At 31.4% G+C, this 22,970-nt stretch overlaps 7 protein-coding genes and 1 long non-coding RNA gene across 12 annotated transcripts; 5 read left to right on the forward strand and 3 right to left on the reverse strand.

Moving 5' to 3' along the window:
• Nucleotides 1–27: 27 nt before the first annotated feature.
• LOC100744276 (ralA-binding protein 1) lies at nt 28–3,464 on the forward strand. The gene is made up of 9 exons (XM_003484787.3): nt 28–194; nt 399–537; nt 1,099–1,349; nt 1,446–1,707; nt 1,785–1,965; nt 2,044–2,358; nt 2,444–2,798; nt 2,864–3,117; nt 3,182–3,464. Exons 1-9 carry the CDS (start codon nt 110–112, stop codon nt 3,281–3,283), a joined length of 1,944 nt encoding a protein of 647 aa, XP_003484835.1. The 5' UTR covers nt 28–109; the 3' UTR covers nt 3,284–3,464.
• Nucleotides 3,465–3,720: 256 nt separating this feature from the next.
• Nucleotides 3,721–6,454, reverse strand: LOC100744394 (V-type proton ATPase subunit B). Its single transcript, XM_003484788.3, has 4 exons — nt 6,267–6,454; nt 5,351–5,817; nt 4,582–5,247; nt 3,721–4,507 (listed from the first exon to the last, which is right to left on the reverse strand). The coding sequence occupies exons 1-4, from the start codon at nt 6,352–6,354 to the stop codon at nt 4,241–4,243; spliced, it is 1,488 nt and encodes a 495-aa protein (XP_003484836.1). The 5' UTR covers nt 6,355–6,454; the 3' UTR covers nt 3,721–4,240.
• Nucleotides 6,455–7,189: 735 nt separating this feature from the next.
• On the forward strand, nt 7,190–12,399 carry LOC100744515 (4-hydroxybutyrate coenzyme A transferase). 4 transcript variants are annotated; one of them, XM_024366988.2, is made up of 6 exons: nt 7,190–7,330; nt 7,480–7,697; nt 10,341–10,493; nt 10,604–10,843; nt 10,924–11,664; nt 11,733–12,399. In XM_024366988.2, the coding sequence occupies exons 2-6, from the start codon at nt 7,499–7,501 to the stop codon at nt 11,915–11,917; spliced, it is 1,518 nt and encodes a 505-aa protein (XP_024222756.1). In that variant the 5' UTR covers nt 7,190–7,330; nt 7,480–7,498; the 3' UTR covers nt 11,918–12,399. The 4 variants fall into 4 exon arrangements, with proteins under 4 accessions (XP_024222756.1, XP_024222755.1, XP_003484837.1 ...); XM_003484789.4 differs by having other exon boundaries at nt 7,255–7,697; nt 10,924–11,328; nt 11,398–11,664; nt 11,733–12,392; XM_024366995.2 differs by lacking the exons at nt 7,190–7,330; nt 7,480–7,697 and adding an exon at nt 9,545–9,603 and having other exon boundaries at nt 10,924–11,328; nt 11,398–11,664; nt 11,733–12,397.
• A 153-nt stretch (nt 12,400–12,552) lies between these two features.
• On the forward strand, nt 12,553–14,749 carry LOC100744871 (4-hydroxybutyrate coenzyme A transferase-like). The gene is made up of 6 exons (XM_003484792.4): nt 12,553–12,891; nt 12,990–13,142; nt 13,222–13,461; nt 13,534–13,938; nt 14,025–14,291; nt 14,432–14,749. The coding sequence occupies exons 1-6, from the start codon at nt 12,723–12,725 to the stop codon at nt 14,620–14,622; spliced, it is 1,425 nt and encodes a 474-aa protein (XP_003484840.1). The 5' UTR covers nt 12,553–12,722; the 3' UTR covers nt 14,623–14,749.
• A 28-nt stretch (nt 14,750–14,777) lies between these two features.
• On the reverse strand, nt 14,778–16,903 carry LOC100744752 (TGF-beta-activated kinase 1 and MAP3K7-binding protein 1). 2 transcript variants are annotated; one of them, XM_012385073.3, is made up of 7 exons: nt 16,801–16,903; nt 16,651–16,730; nt 16,340–16,577; nt 16,114–16,246; nt 15,801–16,041; nt 15,467–15,723; nt 14,778–15,402 (listed from the first exon to the last, which is right to left on the reverse strand). In XM_012385073.3, the coding sequence occupies exons 1-7, from the start codon at nt 16,830–16,832 to the stop codon at nt 14,953–14,955; spliced, it is 1,431 nt and encodes a 476-aa protein (XP_012240496.1). In that variant the 5' UTR covers nt 16,833–16,903; the 3' UTR covers nt 14,778–14,952. The 2 variants fall into 2 exon arrangements, with proteins under 2 accessions (XP_012240496.1, XP_012240503.1); XM_012385080.3 differs by having other exon boundaries at nt 14,787–15,402; nt 16,651–16,725; nt 16,801–16,847.
• A 695-nt stretch (nt 16,904–17,598) lies between these two features.
• Nucleotides 17,599–18,635, reverse strand: LOC117151588. Its single transcript, XR_004461614.1, has 2 exons — nt 18,183–18,635; nt 17,599–17,808 (listed from the first exon to the last, which is right to left on the reverse strand). It is a non-coding gene; the product is annotated as an uncharacterized LOC117151588 (long non-coding RNA).
• Nucleotides 17,661–19,548, forward strand: LOC100744992. Its single transcript, XM_024367015.2, has 4 exons — nt 17,661–17,974; nt 18,193–18,567; nt 18,630–18,842; nt 18,915–19,548. Exons 1-4 carry the CDS (start codon nt 17,664–17,666, stop codon nt 19,429–19,431), a joined length of 1,416 nt encoding a protein of 471 aa, XP_024222783.1. The 5' UTR covers nt 17,661–17,663; the 3' UTR covers nt 19,432–19,548.
• A 310-nt stretch (nt 19,549–19,858) lies between these two features.
• Nucleotides 19,859–22,964, forward strand: LOC100745114 (mediator of RNA polymerase II transcription subunit 28). The gene is made up of 4 exons (XM_003484794.4): nt 19,859–20,271; nt 20,385–20,739; nt 20,802–20,980; nt 22,745–22,964. The coding sequence occupies exons 1-4, from the start codon at nt 20,212–20,214 to the stop codon at nt 22,961–22,963; spliced, it is 813 nt and encodes a 270-aa protein (XP_003484842.1). The 5' UTR covers nt 19,859–20,211; the 3' UTR covers nt 22,964.
• Nucleotides 22,965–22,970: the final 6 nt, after the last annotated feature.

Raw genomic sequence — 22,970 nt, forward strand, 5'->3', positions numbered from 1 at the left:
GAATGGTCGAGTAATTTTTGGACAATCGAGAAGAAGAGCTCGAACGAAATAATCGATACTTACGATGCTTAGATTTTTAAGTCTGTTATAGCATCGTAAGTACTAGAGAATGGATTTCGAAAGTCCAGATGTAGAAAAAGAATTTCCTGGGTTATACGCTTCGGAATCAGCGAAAAAAAGTAACGAAAGCGATTGTACGTATTACCGTTTATCGAATTATCTAATTTCCTTCGCATGACAGTTATTTTAACAGATAGGTTATGCATCTGTCATAAAACTCGCTAGTCAAACAGCGAATATTTTTTCTGAACAAATATGTTTTAATTAAGTGCTTAAAAATACTGTATTTATATTTCGAATAATTAGTTGTCATCTGTACATATGTATATATTTTCCAGTTAGTGATGAAGGTGGACATGAAAAACATTCTAAAAAAGAACTTCTTAGCGGTAAACGAAAAGAAAAGAAAGATCGAAAGGATCGAGGATATGCCACCTTAGAGGGTGAAAGTTCCCCTGATGAAGATCAGGAAACAAAGTAATGTTTTTCTACAAAGTTCTTTACAAATTATAGACATTAATTGATTTATGTTAATCTTACTTCCATGTTGTTTTGTTTATTTAACTACAAATGTTCATTAAGCCATTGATTTCATATTTACATAGCGTTCCCTGTAATGAAAGATATTGGGGTATAAATTAGTATCATCAAGTTATTTTAATTTTCACATATTGTTGGCACTGATATCTTAATTAAGCATCATATTAATCTAAAATTAGTTGTATTGATTGGACTGTTTATGTGTCTGCTTAGTTACCATTTTAAATATAATCATCCTGAAATGGAAAACAGACTTGTCACAAATATTTACGATTTGATATTGTTGATTATTTTAGTCTTTATTTCTATAGTAAATATATACTTTATTGTGAAAGTATTAGTCCTATACATACAAAGAAGTGATGGATAGATTATAAATTCAAAGGAAAAATAAAAAAATTAAATATTAGATTTTATAATGCATAAAGTAAATGTACCTTTTCATATATTATATACAGCTACTTTATTACTTGAATTAGCATATGCTTTAACTCACAGAAGTCCTTCAAAGTCAAAAAAAACCAAAGCTTTCAAATTTCCATCAAAGAAAGAAAAACGTGAAAAATCCAGAGAAAAAGAGGGTAAAGAGAAGGATGGTGAAAAGGAAAAAGACAAAAAGAAAAAGGACAAGGATGAGAAAGATATAGAGAAAGAGAAACGTAAAGAGAAAGAAAAGGATAAAGCAAAGCAAAAATTAAAAGATCGTAAAAAAGGAAAGCACACAGGGGAGGATGGCTTGGATATTGGGGGTAAGACATGTATATGTATTCTTTGAAATTATTTGATAGTAACTTTAATTAACTTTAACTGGTGGTAATTTCACTAATCTTTGATCATCAATGTAGAGGAGCAACCAATATTTGGTGTTAGCCTGCATTTAGCAGTGGAAAGAAGTCGTTGTCATGATGGTGTTGAACTACCTTTAATCGTAAGAGACTGCATTGATTTTATAGAAGAACATGGAATGAATGTGGAGGGTTTGTATAAAGTACCAGGAGTGAAATCAAAAGTTCAATATTTAAAGAAATTATACAACCATAGAGAACCAGTAAATTTATCTGAATTTGAACCTACAGTAGCCACAAGCTTATTGATATTGTTCCTTAGGTTTGTATTTCACAATATTAGATGTAAACGAATATCTGAAAATAAAAAAATGTAAAACTAAAATTTTGATAATACAGGGAGCTACCAGAGCCTGTTCTAGAGAGTAGTGAAATGATATCAAGGTTTGAACAAGCAGCGTCTACAAAAGATGTTGCTCAAAGGGAAGCACAACTAATACACTTAACTCAACAGCTTCCTAAGTGTAATAAAGTTCTTCTCGCATGGGTCATATTACACTTAGATCATGTTACAGCACGAGTATGTTGAAAACAAAAAAACAAAAAAGTTAGGGCATAAAATCTATATGTATCTATTTTACATAAAACTGCATTACAGGAAAAAACAACTAAAATGAATGCTCAAACCATCTCAATGACTTTAAGTCCTGTATTACAAATGAGTCATAGGCTATTATTAGCTTTGTTATTTCATTGCAAAGCTCTTTTTCCAAACGTACAATTAATAAAATATGTGCCGCCACTTTCGTCCGGTAGCGTTAATCTTCCAGATTCTGTAGAAAGTATAGCAGCTGAATTATCTAAACAAGAATCGTTACTCTCGCAAATACACATGCAAATGAACGCAGGTTTTGTTACAAAATCGCGCGAGGAACAATTATGGGAAGTACAACGTATGATAACGCAGTTAAAGGTCCGATTTTACTATTCTTTAATTTAAACAAGTGTATATGGAGAAATGATTGCATCACATATAAATTTTTATTTATTCGTTTTAGAGGAAATATAAAACGGTGCAAAAAATGGAAGGTGCAGCGCAAAAAAGTTTAGATGAAGAGGTAAAATCAAATGACGAAACTGTAGTAGAATTAAATGTACAAAAAACAAAAGCAGAAGAGGAAGACGTAGAACATGTGAAATCAGAAGTTCAAGCAACATCTACTTTAGCATTAAAAAAGAATAATAAGGCACATATTTCAGAAGACAATAAAGAACCAACAAGTACAAATATTACTCAAAATGAACGAAATGTTTATACACATGACAAGGATATTGTTGACTCTGGCGAGGCATCTACACTTGCATCACAGTTTAATGAACAAGAAAATACTTCATCTAGAATAAATGAAAATGGTACAGACGATGATTAAAATTAGTTTAGAATGTGTATAATTTATTATTTTAATTATATTATTCAGTTTCAGCAGTAGAGCCTGAGCCTGAAAATGCTATTGACAAATTAAGAGAGAGTTTAATTTATGAAGAATTATTAAATATGCAAGCATTACTAAAATCGCGAATAAATCAAGAAAGAAATGAAATTAAACGTTTAATGGAAATGTTAACGGAACGTGGTCCAGAAAAGAAAAAACCAAAGGAAAGAATGCATTCGCCGAATGAAGCAGAGATGACAGCTATGATTCAATTAGTCAAAGAAAATCAGTTACTCGAGGTAATTATGAGAAATTTGTAATTTACTCTCTCGGTTTTAAATTAGTAATCTATTTATATTTTAGAAAAAGATGACTACTTTAATTCGCAGTATCATAGAAGAAAAGGATGCCTGTATAGAACTTCGTGTTCAATTAGCAGTTCATCAATTAGCAGCTAAAACCTGACCATTAATTATAAAATAATATTTTTAATTCATCAAAGGAAACATTACACAGATTTTAAAAATATGTAACATGATGTTTTGCACAGAATGAACATATATAGTTTATAAGATGTTACTACAACCATGTTTTCTTGATTCATTCTATTCTCTTGTAAAATAATAAAAAACATATTGAACATGAACATGTGTTTTGTACTTAACATAAAAAATTCTTGTTTATACATATTCTATTCTTGTATATTATTAACACGTATTTGCATTGAATATGATAATTATATATAACAAACAAATGCATATACTTTCATATTTATATCGTTTTATATATTCATTTAAAATAAGTATACTATGTATTTTATACAATCTTAAAATAACAAAGATACTTGTAAAGTGTGGACTAAACAAACCTTGTGCGCAAAAGATTGAATAATTCGGTCAACATTAAATAACATTTAATATTTATTTCTTTTAATTGAGTAATAACATTTCTACAGATGACAACTTGATATTGGAATGTAGGACCGAAAAATATAAAGTGTTATACAATCATATTTCTTTTTCTATGTTAATACTGAATAATATATTACACTTTACACAATCACTTCTCATAAGTGATTATTCGCACAAAACACAATACATTGTTAAAATTTTATTTCAACGATATAGAGTTAACGTTAAATCGTACAACGGGGTTCTGACCTTTTAGATTTAGGTTCTGTACCAATAAATATTTGCCATTATTGTCCAGCCATTTAATTTATCAAAACATACTAATTTCCATTTTATTTGAGGTTTGATTAACAAAAATACTGTAATTTTAACAATATGTGTTTTCGAAATTTTTATAAATACTTAATTCTTTTTCGATTCAATTATAAAAAGGTCAGACCTTTTTCCATCTTTTTCATTTACAACTTTTTTTATGGAATTTAGAAGAGGAAAAATTTAATTATTGGAGAAATTAATGACGCGAGTCTCTTGGATAAAATTCAGCGAGAATGTTAGTAGGAATTCGTTTCAGCATCTCCTTAGGGAAGATACGTAATAATTGCCAACCAATATCCAGTGATTCAAAGACTGTACGATTTTCGTAACTTCCCTGAGAAATGAAGTTCTTCTCGAACTTTGAAAGGAACTCTAAATATAATAAATCATCTGGTGTTAAAGCTTCTTCACCAACAACAGCTTTCATAGCTTGTACATCTTTTCCAATGGCGTAACACGCATACTAAAATAAAATTATTTTAAAAAATTAGTAATATTTTTATTTACTAAAAACCATATGTAAGGTATAAAACTTACCAATTGATTAGACACGTCAGAGTGATCTTTTCGCGTCCATCCTTCACCAATAGCGGATTTCATAAGACGAGACAATGAAGGAAGTACATTAACAGGTGGATAAATTTGTCTATTATGAAGTTGACGATCAACATATATTTGTCCCTCAGTAATATATCCAGTTAAATCAGGAATAGGGTGAGTAATATCGTCGTTTGGCATAGTTAGAATTGGAATCTGAGTGATGGAACCATTACGACCTTCTACTCTACCAGCTCGTTCATATATAGTTGCTAAATCGGTATACATGTAACCGGGAAAACCACGTCGTCCCGGAACTTCTTCACGAGCAGCTGATACTTCTCGTAGAGCCTCTGCATAAGAGGACATATCAGTAAGTATGACTAAAACATGTTTTTCGCATTGATAAGCCAAAAATTCAGCTGCAGTCAGAGCCAGACGTGGAGTAATGATTCTTTCAATAGTAGGATCATTAGCCAAATTCAAGAAGAGGCATACATTCTCCATAGAACCATTCTCTTCGAAATCTTGCTTGAAGAAACGAGCAGTTTCCATGTTCACACCCATAGCAGCGAATACAATAGCAAAGTTGTCTTCATGAGAGTCTAAAACTGACTTCCCAGGTAATTTTACAAGACCAGCTTGACGACAAATTTGTGCAGCAATCTGTATAAAGTTCAATTATATCAGTTGTAATAACTTCAACTTCATATATATAATAACTAAATTTATATAATGTATAATTATATAGTAGTATAAATTTAAATACCTCATTGTGTGGTAAACCTGCGGCAGAGAAAATAGGGATCTTCTGTCCACGAGCAATAGAATTCATAACATCAATAGCAGAGATGCCAGTTTGAATCATTTCTTTAGGATAGATACGTGACCATGGATTAATTGGTTGACCTTCAATGTCCAAGAAATCTTCCGCAAGAATAGGAGGGCCTTTGTCAATTGGTTTTCCAGATCCATTAAAGACACGGCCCAGCATATCTTCGGACACAGGGGTCCGAAGAGTGTCACCAGTAAATTCACAATGAGTATTTTTTGCATCAATGCCAGAAGTACCCTCAAATACCTGAACAACAGCTTTAGACCCAGATACTTCCAATACTTGACCAGATCTCATGGATCCATCAGCAAGCTTCAATTGAACAATTTCTGCAAACTTTGGGAATTTAACTTCATCCAATATTACCAATGGCCCATTTACACCTGACACAGTTTTGTATGCTGTAAAAATAAAAAAAGAACTTATTATTTTTTTAGTTTAGTACATTTCACATATATATTTCAAATATAATGAAGATCTAGTGTTCAGTACGAAATCTCATTTAAACAAATGTGTATTTCGTATAGAATTGATATATATTATACAAAAATTTTGTTGAATTATTATATCTGTGCTTGCATGTATAGTCACATGATACACATCTCGACACGCATAAAGAACTTGTTTCAATTTCGAATTAATCTACTAAAGTTAAATACATGGTCATTCAAAATATTCTTATGCATCTGAATCATTTTTTCTCATTTATTGTAATTAAAATCCAAACATATTCAGAATCAGCTGACTACTGGCAAATCGATCTGCTGCTACGCCCAGTTTACGTCGAACACTTTGCGTTTCGCGAAATTTTCTATTTCTGGATTTTGGTAAAATAAACGTATTTACTTACTAAGCCGTGGCTGTGAAATAAAATCTCTTGAAATAGCTAAAACATGTTCCTTAGTGGCTTGACGTTCCCCAATACTTTTCGAATACATTTTGACGAGTGAATTTTCTTGGTATGTTACGTCGGTCAAACAGCAGAAGGTACTGCTGCTACTATTTCGATGAAGGAAGACGGACTAAATATTAAGGGTGGGGATAACTTCAAAAATCCTATGTAAACTAACTAAAATGTTACCAATATTTTTTCTAAAATTAATTAAATACATCAACACGAGTAAAGAACAAATTTTTTATTAATTATGAGGACTTTTAAATGAGGAAATTTTCCATTTATATGAATTTTACTTTGATAAATTGATAGATATAATAAATAGCAAGTATCTGACAAAGATAGAAGCAATGGCACGTGCGATCACGTGGCTTATACTAAGTAATTCAGTGAATATTTATTAATAACAAAACTTGTAAAAATATGTGTTATAAATAAATATACCATAAAAAAAATATTAAGCGATATTTGTGAAGAAAGATCGTAAACTTTTATTAGATATATGTACATTCTTTGGATTATGTACTATTCGCTACATGTTATAGCGGTTTATTCAATTATGAATACTTTAATGGAAATCTTAATATTTAATAATTCATCTCAGAAAGATTAGTATTAAAGAGAGACAGAAAGAGTTTTATATACATTTTTCTTATTTTAATTCTGGATCTTTTATTTATATACTTCAATTTTTCAAATGAGTAACATTTTAACAAATACATTTCAATAAGTATTACAAATATAAAATCCATAAAACTATCTGGCAGAAAAAAATTGTCGTAAACATGTTATTTAAAATTTCTTCATATATTTTGATAAAAGATATAGTGTCCATTTTTAATTAGACAAGATGTTATAAAATTTGTGTATTTCTAGTCTTGACCCAATTCATTATGTATACATAATGGTACTGCTTTTAGTTGCGGACCTGACAGCAATAATTTCGCGCCGAGAAAGTGCGAGTGTGCAGTGAGACACGGTGGCGGCTGGTTCGAGGATATATACGTGAATTTAAAAAGGTCGATTCGTTTAAGTTAATGTTCTAAGAGATTTTTTAACATTATTTTTTTAAGTACTCAAATTTTGTATATCATTGTATAATCGATCTATAGAAATAAGTTTTTATCGTTGTTCCAATCGACACTGTGTACTCGTGCTTCACTGACAGGAAAATACTATACTGAACCATGGCGGCTCTTAAACGAATAGTCAATCTATCTAAAAGTCTTAAAACGATGACGACTACGTCTCGTTTGTGCTGTTCCCAAACATCGAAGAAGACCTATTTTACGTACGTGAACGAACCCTCTATGCCAATATTAGACAAGGAACCGTGCTGGCTCAAAACTGCCGATGAAGCGATCGAGAAAGCAGAATTAGATTCTGGTAATTACTATTCCTCGTAATACATTACGTGTACGTCAATACATTAGATATTTTGTTTCATTATTTAATTCCCTTTTTAAAGCCATATTATTTAATGAAAAAATTATACTTTTCGAAAACTAACCTCAAACTATTGTAAGAGTAAATCCAAATGTCAACGATTTTTTTGACATAATTATTTGTTTATCTTATCTATAAAAAAAAGAATGTATTTTTCAGATTTATATATTTGTTTCCGAAGAAGAGTAAATGTCAAAGCAAATTTTCAATACTGATCTTAATCTTATCTTTCTGTTTAAGTAAATAGTAATTTATACCAAATTATGTCGAGTTTTATTCTTATCATCTGAAATCTTTTACATTACTAGTGATTTTATCAGGTTCGTTTTATCAGGTTATAAATTTAAACATTATCTCATGTCTAAATAACACATCAACTTTAGTAATTATCTATTACTCTTATGCTCTTATTGGTTGTCATATTCGTGTTTGTATATAAAACATTTCTTCAAAATATTATTCTTATAATGGATTATAAGATTTACAACACCAAATTATCAATACATTAAAATCAACTGCGAATATTCTTTTTTAAATTCAGTCCTTTTTCCAAAAGGTTGTTTATGCTCAAATTATACCGTCTTAATATAAGAAGGTAATATATTTGTTATGTTTAAGACTCCCATGTATAAGTTAAAATTTTATATGAATGTTTCATTTACGAACTCTTCAACGAACGCTTCATACCAGCGTTTCAAGGGTCATCTAAGTAGATTAATACTGACGTATTTGATAGCTGTCAGATTATATAGGGAGAGAAATAGAAAGAGACAGAGCTCATGTTTTACATTCATTACCGATCAGAAATTTTCAACGATTCTATCGATTAATCAATCGATTGTAATTAAACATTCCCACATTGAAAGTTTTATTATTTTATGGAACGTCATCAAAATTACAGTATGAAAAATGAAAAATATGATTTTTATGTGATGTACATACTACATACATATGTACATATGTATATGTTATACGTAGACTTCTTTTTCTTTCTTTTTTTTATACGTAGGGAAATCGTCATAGACACCCCCCCCCTCCCGCTCTTCTGGAAAGCGGCAGGGTAGTGTCGGACTTTACCGACTAAAACCCCAAGGTGGACCGCCTGACGCTCAGGTGGGATGCCCTGGGATCTTTTTCGAATTACTGCCGGAGCACTCCTGCGTCTTCTCCTGTCTGAGGCAGTCGTTCCTTGGTTAGTTCGGGCATTGAGAGGGACCATCCCTCTCAACGCTGTCCCCTGAGACGTCGTGCAAGTCTGAGGAGATCCAGATCCTCCTCGGCGTGTCGGCCTATGATCACCTAGGGCAGCGTAGAGCCGTCATTCGGTGCGGAACCTTGCAAGGGTGGGATGTTATACGTAGACCGCGAATATTTATGCAATTCAGATATTGTACGAAATAAAATTGAAATGTAATATACGAAAATATGTTACAATAATGAGATCTTTAATATTTAAACATTATTATTATAACTTAAAATTGAATAACTTATAAGCATTTTTGCTATATTAGCGGCAGTTAGTCAATAACTTTTATCACTTAAAATTGATTCGACCTATAGTTCGGTATAATGAGAATATAACTTTATTATCATTATTTATGTTGTTCTAAAGCTGGAATTTCTCTGGAGTTTCTCTGGAATTTTCACTTCAACATAATTTCTTATCCGACATTTCCTGTTATTTACCTTTACAAGAACTTTATACAGCAGTTATAAAAAGTAGTATAAAAAATAATTTATCCATTGTATTTATTATAGCATTTACATACGTTCATGCGACTAAAAATTTGATATTATGGAAATAAAATGAAGAATCTGATAAAAAACGCGTCATTGAAAGCAAAGGGTATGTGTAAATATCTTCTTTAACCACTGTATATATAATACCATATACATATCATATGTAGCCTGTTAATATTAATAGTTAATACGCTTGTTTATAGAGTTACAATTGTCAAGTATAGAACATCATATAAAATGATGACCTCGACACGCATATTCATCAAGCAAATATGCATTTTGATCGGCGAACATTATTAGTTTTGATGAAGCGCGCAATTACGCATAGATCAAATTTCATCTATTGTACTTGCGGATCTAGTTTTCATTTATAAAATCTTGATCATCTATAAATTGCGTAGAATAAAAAATTGTATTATCAAAATTTGAAAAAATACTTATCAATATCATTCCTATTTATAACCCGGAAGTTATTACATAATCAAAATATACGTACACAGTAATGAATATGATGTTATGATGTTCAATTTACATAAATTACGATAGCAAATTTTTATCAGGATAACTATGACTCTTTTCTCAAGACGGAAGAATGCTAGATAAATCATTTACAAACGACTGTCATCTTTGAACTACTACAATAAATGTTATTATTTACACCTATAGATATTCACAGTACTATAGAAGCATAATTGTATTCTATAGCGAATAGAACATTGAAATAGAATACGTCGTGTATGCACATTTATACATATGTATGTATGCTCCTAGCAGCGACTGAATTAGAAGTGTTTACTACTCCCAGTCCAAGCAGGCTTTATACAGCCTCTTTATATTTTTCAGATCAACTCGTATTTGTCCAAGGTGCAGCAGCTACACCCACTGAACTGTTAAGGGCGATGACTGAATATGGTGCCCGATGTGACGTGAGAAATGTACGACTGTTTCACATGCATCTTGAGGGTGAGGCATCGTTCGCTAAGCCAGAAAATGCAAGTAAGTGATATTGTGATTTCTTTCGCGTTATTCGATCCAATATAATAAATCGAAACAAAAATCATATTGTTAAGAATATTTGATTACATATTATAGCGCTTTGTATGCAGAGCATTTCAGATCTATCAGCTTCTTCATTGGAGGCAACGTGAGACCAGCTGTTCAAACGGGTCACGCCGACTGCATTCCAATTTTCTTGCATGAGATCCCACGAGTATTTAATGAAGGATATATAAAACCAGATATTGCCCTTATCCACGTTACTCCACCTGATCACCATGGATATTGCTCACTTGGTACTAGCGTAGATTGTGTACGATCTGCTGTGAGCAATTCTACACGCATCGTAGGTAAATTTTCGAATCTTCTCAAACTCACTCGACATACTAGAATTGTCCTATGATTAATTCTTCTTCTTCGTTATCTACAGCTTTAGTGAACAAATATATGCCAAGAACATTTGGCGATGCTATAATTCATGTCAGCCATTTGGATTTCGCTGTGGAGCATCACAAACCACTTCCGGTGCATCCCGTGAAGCCGCCGTCGAAAGAGGAACAACAAATCGGTAAATATATCGCCGAAAATTTAGTAGTAGACGGAGCCACATTGCAAATGGGTATCGGAAGCATACCAGACGCGGTTCTGTCGCTTCTGACGAGTCACCAAAATCTTGGAATTCATAGTGAAATGTTTAGCGATGGTGTAGTAGAGTTAGTGAAAAAGGGATGTATAACGAATAATCGCAAAACAATGCACAAAGGTAGAATCGTCGGTTCGTTCTGTGTTGGATCAGAGAAGTTGTACGATTTTATGAACAATAATCCCTTTATAGGTAGGTATATTTTATACTGTCTTCTTTTTGTAATGAACATGGACAAATACCACTTGATGGATTTTATAGAAATGTTGGCAGTGGATTACGTGAACGATCCAAAAATAGTAGCCAAACAACCGAATATGACGGCTATTAATTCGTGTATAGAAGTTGATATTACTGGTCAAATTTGCTCTGATAGCATTGGAACTAGGATGTATTCTGGATTTGGAGGACAATTAGATTTCATTATGGGTGCCGCTCTTAGTGAAGACCGTCAAGGAAAGCCTATCATTGCATTACAATCAGTTACCTCGAAGGGTGAAAGTAAAATTCAACCCGTCTTAAAGTCAGGTATGTAATTATTATTATTAAGTATTCTTGTTTCGACCAAGACCTCTACTTTTGTTGTTCGTTGTAAGGTGCTGGTGTTGTTACAAACAGAGCAGTTGCACGATACGTGGTCACGGAATATGGAATTGCCAGTTTATTCGGTAAAAGTCTTCAACAACGATCATATGAACTAATTCAAATCGCCCATCCCGATCACAGAGAAGCGTTAGAAAAAGCGGCATTTGCACGTTTAAAAGTGATGCCAGCGCCATAAGCAGATTGACAACAATATTCGAAGGATTTGTTTTAATAGCATTTCGTGATAGGTGTTTCTCATAAGCATAAACATTTGTATGCATCGACGAAAGTTATGATAAATTACATCATGATTTTTTAAATTTATGTCATCTTGTTAAAAGAACGGTAAAATGAACTTAAGAAAAGAAGTATCAAAAATAGAATTTCAACATCACGTTATAGCGAATTGCATTGTGGATATTTATGTAAAGACTTTCATTTTAGACAAGTCAAAAACATTCGTCTAAGAAATAGGAATAAAAAAGCTTTTACTTTAACCGGGTATTTAACTTTAAAAGTACAATCGAAATGTGGTTGATGAGAACCAAGATAGTATATAATAATAACGAATAATTTTTACACGAAATTTGAAGACGTTCCTGTGTAAATTAACGTTATTGTAATTGAGAGTACATAACATTTGAAACAATAAATTAAAAATAAAATAAATATAGAATATATATTATTTCGTTGTAATTATTTCCATCTGTACTTAATAAAGCATAAAACGAAAATGTTTGTTTGAATGTATATCGAGAAAATTGAAAAATCGAATACCGATAAATCCGACATTCAAATACTAATCGTGGAGATGGTAACGGATCTAATGTGATTTGACGTAAACTGACATTTAAGATTAAAGAAATTCTTTAGATTATGTGTCATCCAAATTTCGACGTAATTGCCGTATATACTCTACTGCATCAACAAGCAAATGCATCTTTAGCAAATTTTAATCGTTTATATATTTTTTGACGTCTCATATATTTTCTTTTATCAAAATGTTTGGACTTAATTTTCGTCGAAATTTGGAGTCAACATTTAACAAAATTTTACCGACAAAACCCTTTAATATGTGTGGCGTGAGGCATATACGAGAACCTTTACAACCTTTAAAACGATGTCCACGATGGGTTTGCGTAGAAGATGCAGTGAAAATTATCAATTCAGGTATTTAATATTGTATGATTATCTTTCTTCCATACTTAAACAGGTTTATATAAATATTATTTTATGACTAGACATACATTAAATTCATGTTATTCCAGAGCATCTTGTTTTTATACAAGGAGGTGCAGCAACGCCTAATGAATTAATACGTGCTATGACTGAACATGGTGTTTGCAATAATTTACGTGGAGTACGATTAATACATATGGGTCTTGAGGGTGATGCACCATTTGGAAGTCCTGAATTTGAGAGTACAGTATTTTATAACTTAAAATATTAGACATAATCGCTACACTCTATTATGTTCATAAAAATATAATTATCTTTCAGAACATTTTAGATCTGTAAGCTTTTACATCAGTGCTAATCTTAGAGAGGCTGTTAATGAAGGCAGAGCAGATTATATTCCAATATTTCTTCACGAAGTACCAAAACTTTTTTACGAGAAGAGAATTATTCCAGATGTTGCATTAATTCAAGTCAGTGTCCCAGATGCTCGTGGTTTTTGTTCTTTAGGTGTAAGCGTGGATTGTACGCGTGCTGCGATTAGTTCAGCCAAAGTTATTATTGGTTAGTAAGCATTTGGCAATAGATAACTGCTACATTTGAATAACAATAAAAATTTCTTTTTTCTTCATTCAGCTCAAGTTAATGAACATATGCCAAGATCATTTGGGGATACTGCTATTCATTCTAGTCATATTGATTGGGCTGTCAAATATGACTGTCCTTTACCATGCGTAGCTAGTACTCCACCAAATGAGATTGAGCAAGAAATTGGCAAGATAATTGCACAAAGGTTAATAGATGATGGAGCAACCTTACAACTTGGGATTGGTAACATACCTGATGCTATTCTCTGTTCTCTTGGTAATCATAAAGACTTGGGAGTGCATACAGAAATACTTGGTGATACAATGGTAGATTTAGCAGAACGAGGAAATATTTCAAACAAAATGAAAATAAAGCATAGAGGACGTACGGTCAGTTCTCTGGCAATTGGTACGAAAAGAGTATATGACTTCTTACATAACAATCCATTTGTAGGTGTGTACCTCGTCATTTTTTTAAATTATTAATATATACAAATTTCTTAATTTTGCAAATAACAAAGTATTTATGCGTTTCTGTAGAAATGCTTGCAATTAATTACGTAAACGATCCTCGAGTAATATTACAACAACCTAAAATGACAGCTATTAATTCTTGTATAGAAATGGATATTACTGGTCAAATATGTTCAGATAGTTTAGGTTGTAAAATGTACTCTGGATTTGGTGGCCAACTTGATTTTACTCGAGGTGCGGCATTGGGCCAGGATGGTCGAGGAAAAGCCATAATTGCGTTCCCTTCAGTAACAAGTAAAGGAGAAAGTAAAATTCAGCCAGTAATCAAACTTGGTATGAAAACGAATTTTATATCAACCATTTATGAAAAACAATCATTTATTTAGACTAAAATGATTGTTTAATATAATAGTTTGTAAATACAAAAAAGTCATATCGTCATCATGTAAATACGATCGAAATCTGTTTCATAGGAGGTGGTATCGTGGTAACGAGAGCACATGCACACTACATAGTTACTGAGCATGGTATAGCAAATCTTTTTGGTAAAACGTTACGTCAAAGAGCAAATGCATTGATTCAAATTGCTCATCCTGATCATAGAGAATGTCTCGAAAAAGCTGCGTTTGAAAGACTTAAATCTAATCCAACGAAATATTTATAATTTATATGTAAAAATTATATAGCTTATAAAATTTTGTAATACCATTTAATGCTCATTGCACATAGAAAAGGTTTTTTACCTTAATGTTTGTGTTACAAAATTTTTGCGTGAATGTCCTTTTTGCATAAAAAAAAAATGAAATAAGCAACAAAGACTTATAATTGTTATCATGAAGTTTGTTTTTACGAATCACTCGTTATACATATACAATTTGAATAAATAATTTATTTATTTCTAATTCTTATTTAAAAGACAAAGTAATATTTACGTATATATATACATATAAATGTGATTTTTTAATTTATAGATATAGCGCACACTTAATATTTTTCAAAAATTGATACCTTCTGGTAATGTTCCTTCTCGCCGTCTCTTTTCAACATTTTCATAGTATTCAGAAAAATTAACATAAGGCTTAATTCTAGAGTTTTTGTTTGTCGATTTTGCACCAGAAGGATACATATCTGATGTTGATGAAGTTTCAGTTGTTGAAAAATCGGAATTTTCTTCTGTAACGCTTGTACTTGAATACTCGTTCTCTAGCATTGTTGTAATCTGAGCAGATTCTACAATTGGGTTAAATCTGACTGATTGATTAGTTGGACTTTTCAATGCATGAGGAAGCGGGAAATTAAAATTTCGTACGAGAAGAGTTATATCATCTCGTTTACCAGTTGTTACTGTACTTTGTAAATTACTCATATTAATGTCATGATGAATTCTTACAACTTTATCTACAACAGCTTGAGCAACACCTGTTAAAGTGGACTGTACCTGAAACTGAAATTTATTTTGTGAGAATAAAAATATATTACTGTATGTATGATCAATAATTATTTCACACCTCTTGAACTGCAAAATTAATTAATTTTATATTAACTTGATCAACTCCAGTTACTTCCTCTAATGATTTATATAGACCACGAGACATAAGCAATAAAAATTTACAGGAGTCATCAAGTTCTATGCCGCCATGAATTTCTGGTTCTGCAATGACAGGTTCTGCTGTGGCAGATGCTAATTCTTCAAATTCTCTGTACCCCCCTTTGACAAGATAGTTCCCAAGACAACGTGTAGTTTCCTGATTTCCAATACGAGATCCTTTAACATAAATTATTATTAAATACCCCAAAAATTGAAGAATTATATTGAAATTAAATATGGTTTTTAAAAATTACCTTGCCTTATAGAATCAATATCCAATTCTAAATGAGACAATCTTAACAATTCATCTTCATTCCTTAAGTCATGATCTACACTTAGTTGTACAACTCTTAACACTTGATTAGCATCTGTTTTGCATAATAAAGCTCTACTGTCGCCAACATTAGCAACATATAATTTTCCACGATATATAAGAGCTACAACTGCACTAGTTCCTGCTGATAGCTCACAATTTAAAGCATTTAACTTATCAACCTAATAAAATCTTAAGCTGTAAACAATATTTGATATTTTCAAAATTCGTATAATAAAATATACTTAACCAACCAAATGCGGAAACTTTTGATAAGTTTCATAGGAATTTAATCCATCGGGTATATCAAATTGCAAACTGGTCCGTTCAGCCAAAAGGTCTCCAATAGAATCTAAATATCCTCTTTCCACAGCTATAAACGCCTGTCTATATTAATATATTCCACAACTTTATTTTTCTTACAAAAATGTAATAGCCATAACTTACAATTTTCATTACAGCTATACTTTACTTTATTACCTAAGAACCTCTTTAACTTCTTCATCTGTTGATTTACCATTTAATTGTCCAAGTAATATCTCTGCAGCCATTCGCTGCATAGCAAAATTTGCAACTTTTGTGCCTTCATGCCCATCAAATACTCCATAAAGGAACGTTGAATCGTCATAGCGACAGTGAAAGCTACGATCTTCAAATGGATGTTCCTCCTGTCTATACCCATCCTCACGATAAATTATATTCGTAGAAAATCCTACACCTAATAAAATATTTGGAAGGTATAAACATCAAACAAGACCGTTTCTAGGTTATGTTATTGAACTTTTACACACCAGATTGTTTACATACTGGCAAATCATCCGTCCAACTATACTGAGTATCCTGAAAAGGTATCAAATTAGGGCGTTCTGCCCTAGTTGGCATTGTTAAAGAAGATGAAGTAACTTCAACAAAAATTTCAATTGATATACATGTGGACTTACGTTTCTAACATATCGACTGCATATCGATTCATATCGACTAAATATATCGAAAAATCCACAACAATCGATTAAATTAATTTAAATCAAATATTTCAGAAGGCAATACTTCTATTATTCTTCAATTACTATATTTTATTTAAAGCTTTTATTATCTATATTAGTTAATCCATGGTTATCTCTCTTTCTCTCTCTCTCTCTCTCTCTCTTTCTCTATATATATATATATATATATATATATACGTCTAATATAACGACACATTTATATAATGTACATACAAGTTATTAAATAAAATTATATGTATATGTGCACATAAAATTTTATTATTGCCTTTCGAAATGGATTATTTCAATTTTTTCTTTTCTTTCATATTCCGATAAGTTTATCTTTATTTCCTATGTATTATCACAGACGAATATGTATTATTTTGTATTTTGTAAAAGTTTTAGTTTTTTAGACAACAGGAATATACCATAAAAAACAAAAGCAACTCTTATTACGAACTTTTATCCTACCTGCCAAATTATATGACGTCTCGACCAATTAATAGTAAAAATTTTAGTAATTAATAAACAATTAAATTAATCGACATTGAATATGTGACAATTTTTAATCGCATCGTAATGAATCACGATTACTAGTCTTACAAAATACTTGGTAGTATGAAGATGTAAAAGGCGCTTTTCAAAATATCAACCAAAGTAACATTTATTAACAGAAGGAAATAAATTATTCAACAGGTTATTGCACACGGAGTATTCTAACGGAAATATTTTTCTATGTTTTTCGTTGTACAAAAAGTATAACGAATGTGATATTAATATTAATATTTAATATTTTTTACTTTTAATTTATAAAGGAGAAAATGAGTCGACGGCCTCAGTTAACAAAAACTGAACAACTTCGTCAGGCCAGAACTGCATCACTTGTAAGAGATATCGAACTAAGAGAAGATGCAGCATCCAGACACCAAAGAGACGCATTCAAAGTACGCAGGCGGATGGTTAGACCTGAGCCAAAAAAAGTAGACTTCAGTAAACCAGGAATGACTAAAGCAATGCTAGCTAGAGTAAAACATGCTCAGAAATTTAAAGAAGAATATGAACGCAAGCAAGAATCAGTTACATCAGTTCGAACACCTAAAAGAACACCTGCACCAATAGGAGGTGATGCCAGGTCGCGATGATAGTTAAATTTGATTGTAACAAACAACATGATATTTGTCAGATGGATAACAAGTTCCTCTCTCTTTAATTTGAATTATGTTTCTCATATCATATTTATTTCATAAAATATTAAATAATATAACAAAAAATGAATTAACTAATTCTGCAATTTCCATTACCATATATTTAATGTATAAAATTATTATGTATAAAATTACTTCAAATTAGGATGGGCAGGGAAAGAACACCAGGTAGAAAGACTCAGCGTATAACACCAGCTACAACTCCTCGAAGAGGAGTCTCACCACCTAGAAGAGAATTTGAAACTGTAGCCAGTCGTTTACCTTCTCCCATAAAAACTCCAAAGACACCAAGATTACCTGCAAAAGCTCTACCTAGAAAAACTACTGAATTAGCTAAAATGATGAATGCTGATATAATTCAGGCTGATCCAATTGGTGAAGGAATAATTAGTAATATTGTGATACCTCCTGGAATAGTGAGCGAAGATCGTACTACCATTGTTAATATATCACAACCACCTGTGGATCCTGAATCAAAAATAGTATCACAAGTGGCTAATCGTTCGATTCAAGTGATCAGGTGATTTCATAAAATTCTTTTCCTTCTGATAATGATAACATGACATATTTCATCATTGATAGTGAAACTCTTGATGAGCAAGATGCTGCTGAATCTGCAGCGGTACAAAATAGACTAACAGAATTACAACAAGCTAGAAGAGATTTTGTTATTGCAGTTGCAAATGTTGGTGGAAATGCTCTTCATCTTGAAGATGAAAGTCGTCCCACCACTGTTCTTGATTCTACTCGTATATCCCCTGTACTTCAACCCACTCCACAAAAAAGGATTATACGGTAATATTTCAAATAGAGCACAGTTAAATAAAACTCTTATAGCTATTACACCTAATAATGGTATTTCTATAGAGTCCCTGAGTTAGAGGACCTTGAATATACTATCGATCACCCAGATGTTATTGCTGCGCGTGAATATATGCAAAAATTTAAAGCTGACATGGAAGCAAGAGAAGCAGCTAAAAGAATGGAAGAAGAATTTGAAAGAATGGCAGCAGCAGAACATATGTCAGATGAATTAGATTTAGATATTCCTTTTGAAGAAGAAATTTACCAAGAGAGAGATATCTCTTGGGAAGAAGATGAAGGTGGCATGGCTATGCCTCGTCCATCTAGAATAAAAGCTCAAATTTCTCCTATTCCTAAACAACAAAGACCTTATCAATATGAACCCTTTGAGCCAGAACAATTAGAAAAATTCTTTGATGTTCAAACTTATCCACCTTGCCCACAATGTGGGCCACCACCAGGTAGGGAACACTTACATCCTGACTTGTGGGAATTGGAAGACCCATGGTACAAAAGACCTCCAGAACCTGATATGCCAGACTTAATAGAGTTTGAAGAATCTGACCTAATACGTTTCTAAAGTTTACCATATACAATTTTTTATAACAATTTGTTGTAAAATATTGATATCTAATATAATGTATAACTACTACACACATGTAAATAATAATAATAGTGATAATTATTTTTTAATAATGCAATGTGTAATCACCAAAATTTCATATTTAACAAAAGCTGTTAAACATAAAATTTTTTATTAATTAAAAAATGAAAGTCATTCATAAATTTATGTTTGTGTAATATTATTTATATATACATAAAATAAGTTTTTATTGCTTGTATTTTTCAACTAAATTTATGCAAAACCGATGTTGTAAATTTATTGATAAATATAGCTAACCATCGATAACCAATAAAATACTTATAAAAAAGTGAAAAATATAATATGTAATGAAATTACTGATGATCGAAATCGAGATATATCGATTATCGCGTACTTGAAATGTTACTTTAACTTGCATTGACTAACGTGGTAGATGTAAATACACGGTAAACAAGTGCATAAGATGAGTGATCGACAAATTTAGTAACATGTTTCGTTACTCTCACTATTTCGATTTAAAATTGAAAAAATTATCCAGAACTTTCTGTGCCGAATGTAATATTTATTAACAGTTGTGCGTGAAATTTTATTTAATTATGGAGTTCTATTATTATATTTATTTGCTTGACACATGTGCATATCTATCGTGGACTTCTTAATTGTACATATTTCAAATATTTATAATGGACGTACCCTAAAAATTAATTAATTATAATTGACAATAAATTATATTTATATATAAGTACTACGAGTATAATGGCGACACCCACTAACGGTAACGGTAATCTCATCGACGAATTTGAGGAAGCATTTCAGGTATGATATAAGTAGTATGTTTCAATATAATTTTTTAAAACGATATTTTGGTAAAATTACAGATTTGTTTTTTCTTTCATTTGTTTTGTTTTAACATAAAATACATTTTGCAGCAATGTTTGAGTATATTAATAACGAAAGACGAAGGGTTAGGAAACAATGGAATTGGAGTGTCAGGTGGTTTGACTGTGGATAAAGAAGAAGCACGTAGTGAAGTTGAACAAGTCACGCTAAGATTTATAGATCTGGCAAGACAGATGGAAGCTTTCTTTCTGCAGAAACGATTTTTGTTGTCTGCATTGAAACCAGAATTAGTAATAAAAGAAGATATCAATGATCTTAGAGTAGAATTAGCACGTAAAGAAGATCTCATAAAAAGGCATTATGACAAAATTACAGTATGGCAGAATTTATTAGCAGATCTACAAGGCTGGGCAAAGTCTCCAGCTCAAGGTCCAGCACCTAATGGTAAGAATCATAAAAAAATGTTAAGGAATGATAATATAGTAAATAATTTTAACGTACTTTAGGTTTACCAAATGGTACTCAAACTGGACAGAACCAACAAAGTGCCAATGGAGGTGGAAATGCAACGATGCAACAACAACAGCAAATATTACAGCATCAGCAGCAACTCCAACAGCAACAACAACAGTTGCAACATCTACAACAACATCAAATGCAACAGCAACAACTTCATCAGCAACAGGTATTTAAGTAATACCGTTACGAGCAAAGCTGAAACTCCTGTATTCAGGCAGCTGTCTAAAATTAGCGTTGAAAAATTTTTTTTAAAATATCCCATGCAATTTAGAAAGAAAAAATGTACGGCAGCGAAAATTGTATATTTACAGAAAGCTACTTTTGCTGTAGCAGTTATAGTTAGAAGTTACATCTTAAATCATCAGTCTTTAAGATCTGTCTCACTTTAGTTGTAAAAAGAATTCAAACATTATCAATACTGTAAATTATTGAATTTGTTTATACAAAGTATTGCAGTTACACATACACGTATATCACAAGCTTATTTATACTCACCGTAATGTTCTCATTTCAAAATGGTATATTTATTATTACTAGATTTCTATATTATTTGTTACAATTTAAAACTGAATGAATATTAATGTTGGATGATTGTATGTATCTGTGTGTATGCATGTGTGTGTGAATGATAAAATGTATATAAATAGATTAAATTATAAAGTAATCTTTTTGTGATTGAAATACTTATCAGAATTTTAGAAACTATTTTTGCTCCTTTTTTTTTGAAGTAACAGCTATTCAGGACACAAAACCATTCAGTCCTATTGCACAAAGGCAACGTGTACCAGTGTTGCATATAATCAGTGCCTTATATAATTCCTATCGACAGAAATGTAATATGTAAGAACTAAAAACTTGAAGTGCTTTTAGTAGCTGCGATATAAAATTACAAAAACATAAATTTCATTTATAAGAAAGGAAAGTACTAAATAGATACACTTACATAAATATGTTGTAAAATGGTGCCAAAATAATTGCTATTAAAATGTGTACAAATATTTAGCCAAAAACTGATATAATAAATCTGATAATGGCAATAATAAAAGAAAAATAAGCATATTACTTTTGCTTAACATTAATAGCACACCTAATAATCCCTACTACCTTTAAACATATTAGTAACAGGTAGTGATACTTCAAAAGTATATCATTTCATAATTATTCAAAATTAAACTATATACCCCACAAATATGTACACATCTGTTTATATATTTTCTTTCATATAACATAGTATAATTATTTATGTCACATATTGAAAATTGTTATAAATTTGACATATTTTTCAATATTTATAAATTTCCTTGTTTATAATACAATGAATATCTTCTGCATGTAAACATGTATGCATGTATTTTGCATCAATGTAAGAGCTATCAAGGAAAGACATAAAAACTTAATTTATAGTAAATTATGAAAATTACATGTCAAAAAATTTATTTTATTTATTCTTAAAAATTTTATGAATTGACATGTACTTTTTTAATATAATGTTTAGACATGGTATTGAATTAAAATATTGCAGCTATTCATAAAAGCGAAAAAAGATTATGCCATTTTACTTATGTTTTTACATGCAAGTAGATGTTTGCAGAATAAATCTCTATTCATGGCAAAAAACATTGTGCTTTCTTTCATTTCCCTAATTACTGTTCCTAATACATCCTACTGGCTTGTAAGGATCGGAACTCTTAATTTCACTATAGACTTACATATTCAAGTATATTGCATGTGTGTTTCATTTGTGTACAGCATTTCTAAGATTTTCATCTTTTAATCATTTCACTGCTATCTTTGATCCTCCTAAATGCTTAGTTTTTATTTAGCATCATTTTCTATGATACAATAAAATTTATGTTCAAAAAATTGTTTATATCAAATGTATATTGATAAGAATATAATGATAGAATATATATGTGACGTAAAATTGCAGGTACAACAAGGGTCTGGTGCACCTCCCACATCGGGTCTTCAAGGAGTTGGGGTCTCAGTTGGACAACAAGGAATGTTCATGACACAAGGGGGAGTAAGTGTGACTGGAACACGGGGTGGATTTCCCGTCGCAGGTGTAGGAAGTAGTGCTCTCCAGGGTCCTCTCGCTTTCCTGGAAAAGACAACGAGCAATATAGGAATGCCCGAAAGGCGGAGTTGACGCGGAA

The sequence above is a fragment of the Bombus impatiens genome, unplaced genomic scaffold (genome assembly GCF_000188095.3).
Source record: "Bombus impatiens unplaced genomic scaffold, BIMP_2.2 scf_0020, whole genome shotgun sequence".
Classification (NCBI taxonomy): domain Eukaryota; kingdom Metazoa; phylum Arthropoda; class Insecta; order Hymenoptera; family Apidae; genus Bombus; species Bombus impatiens.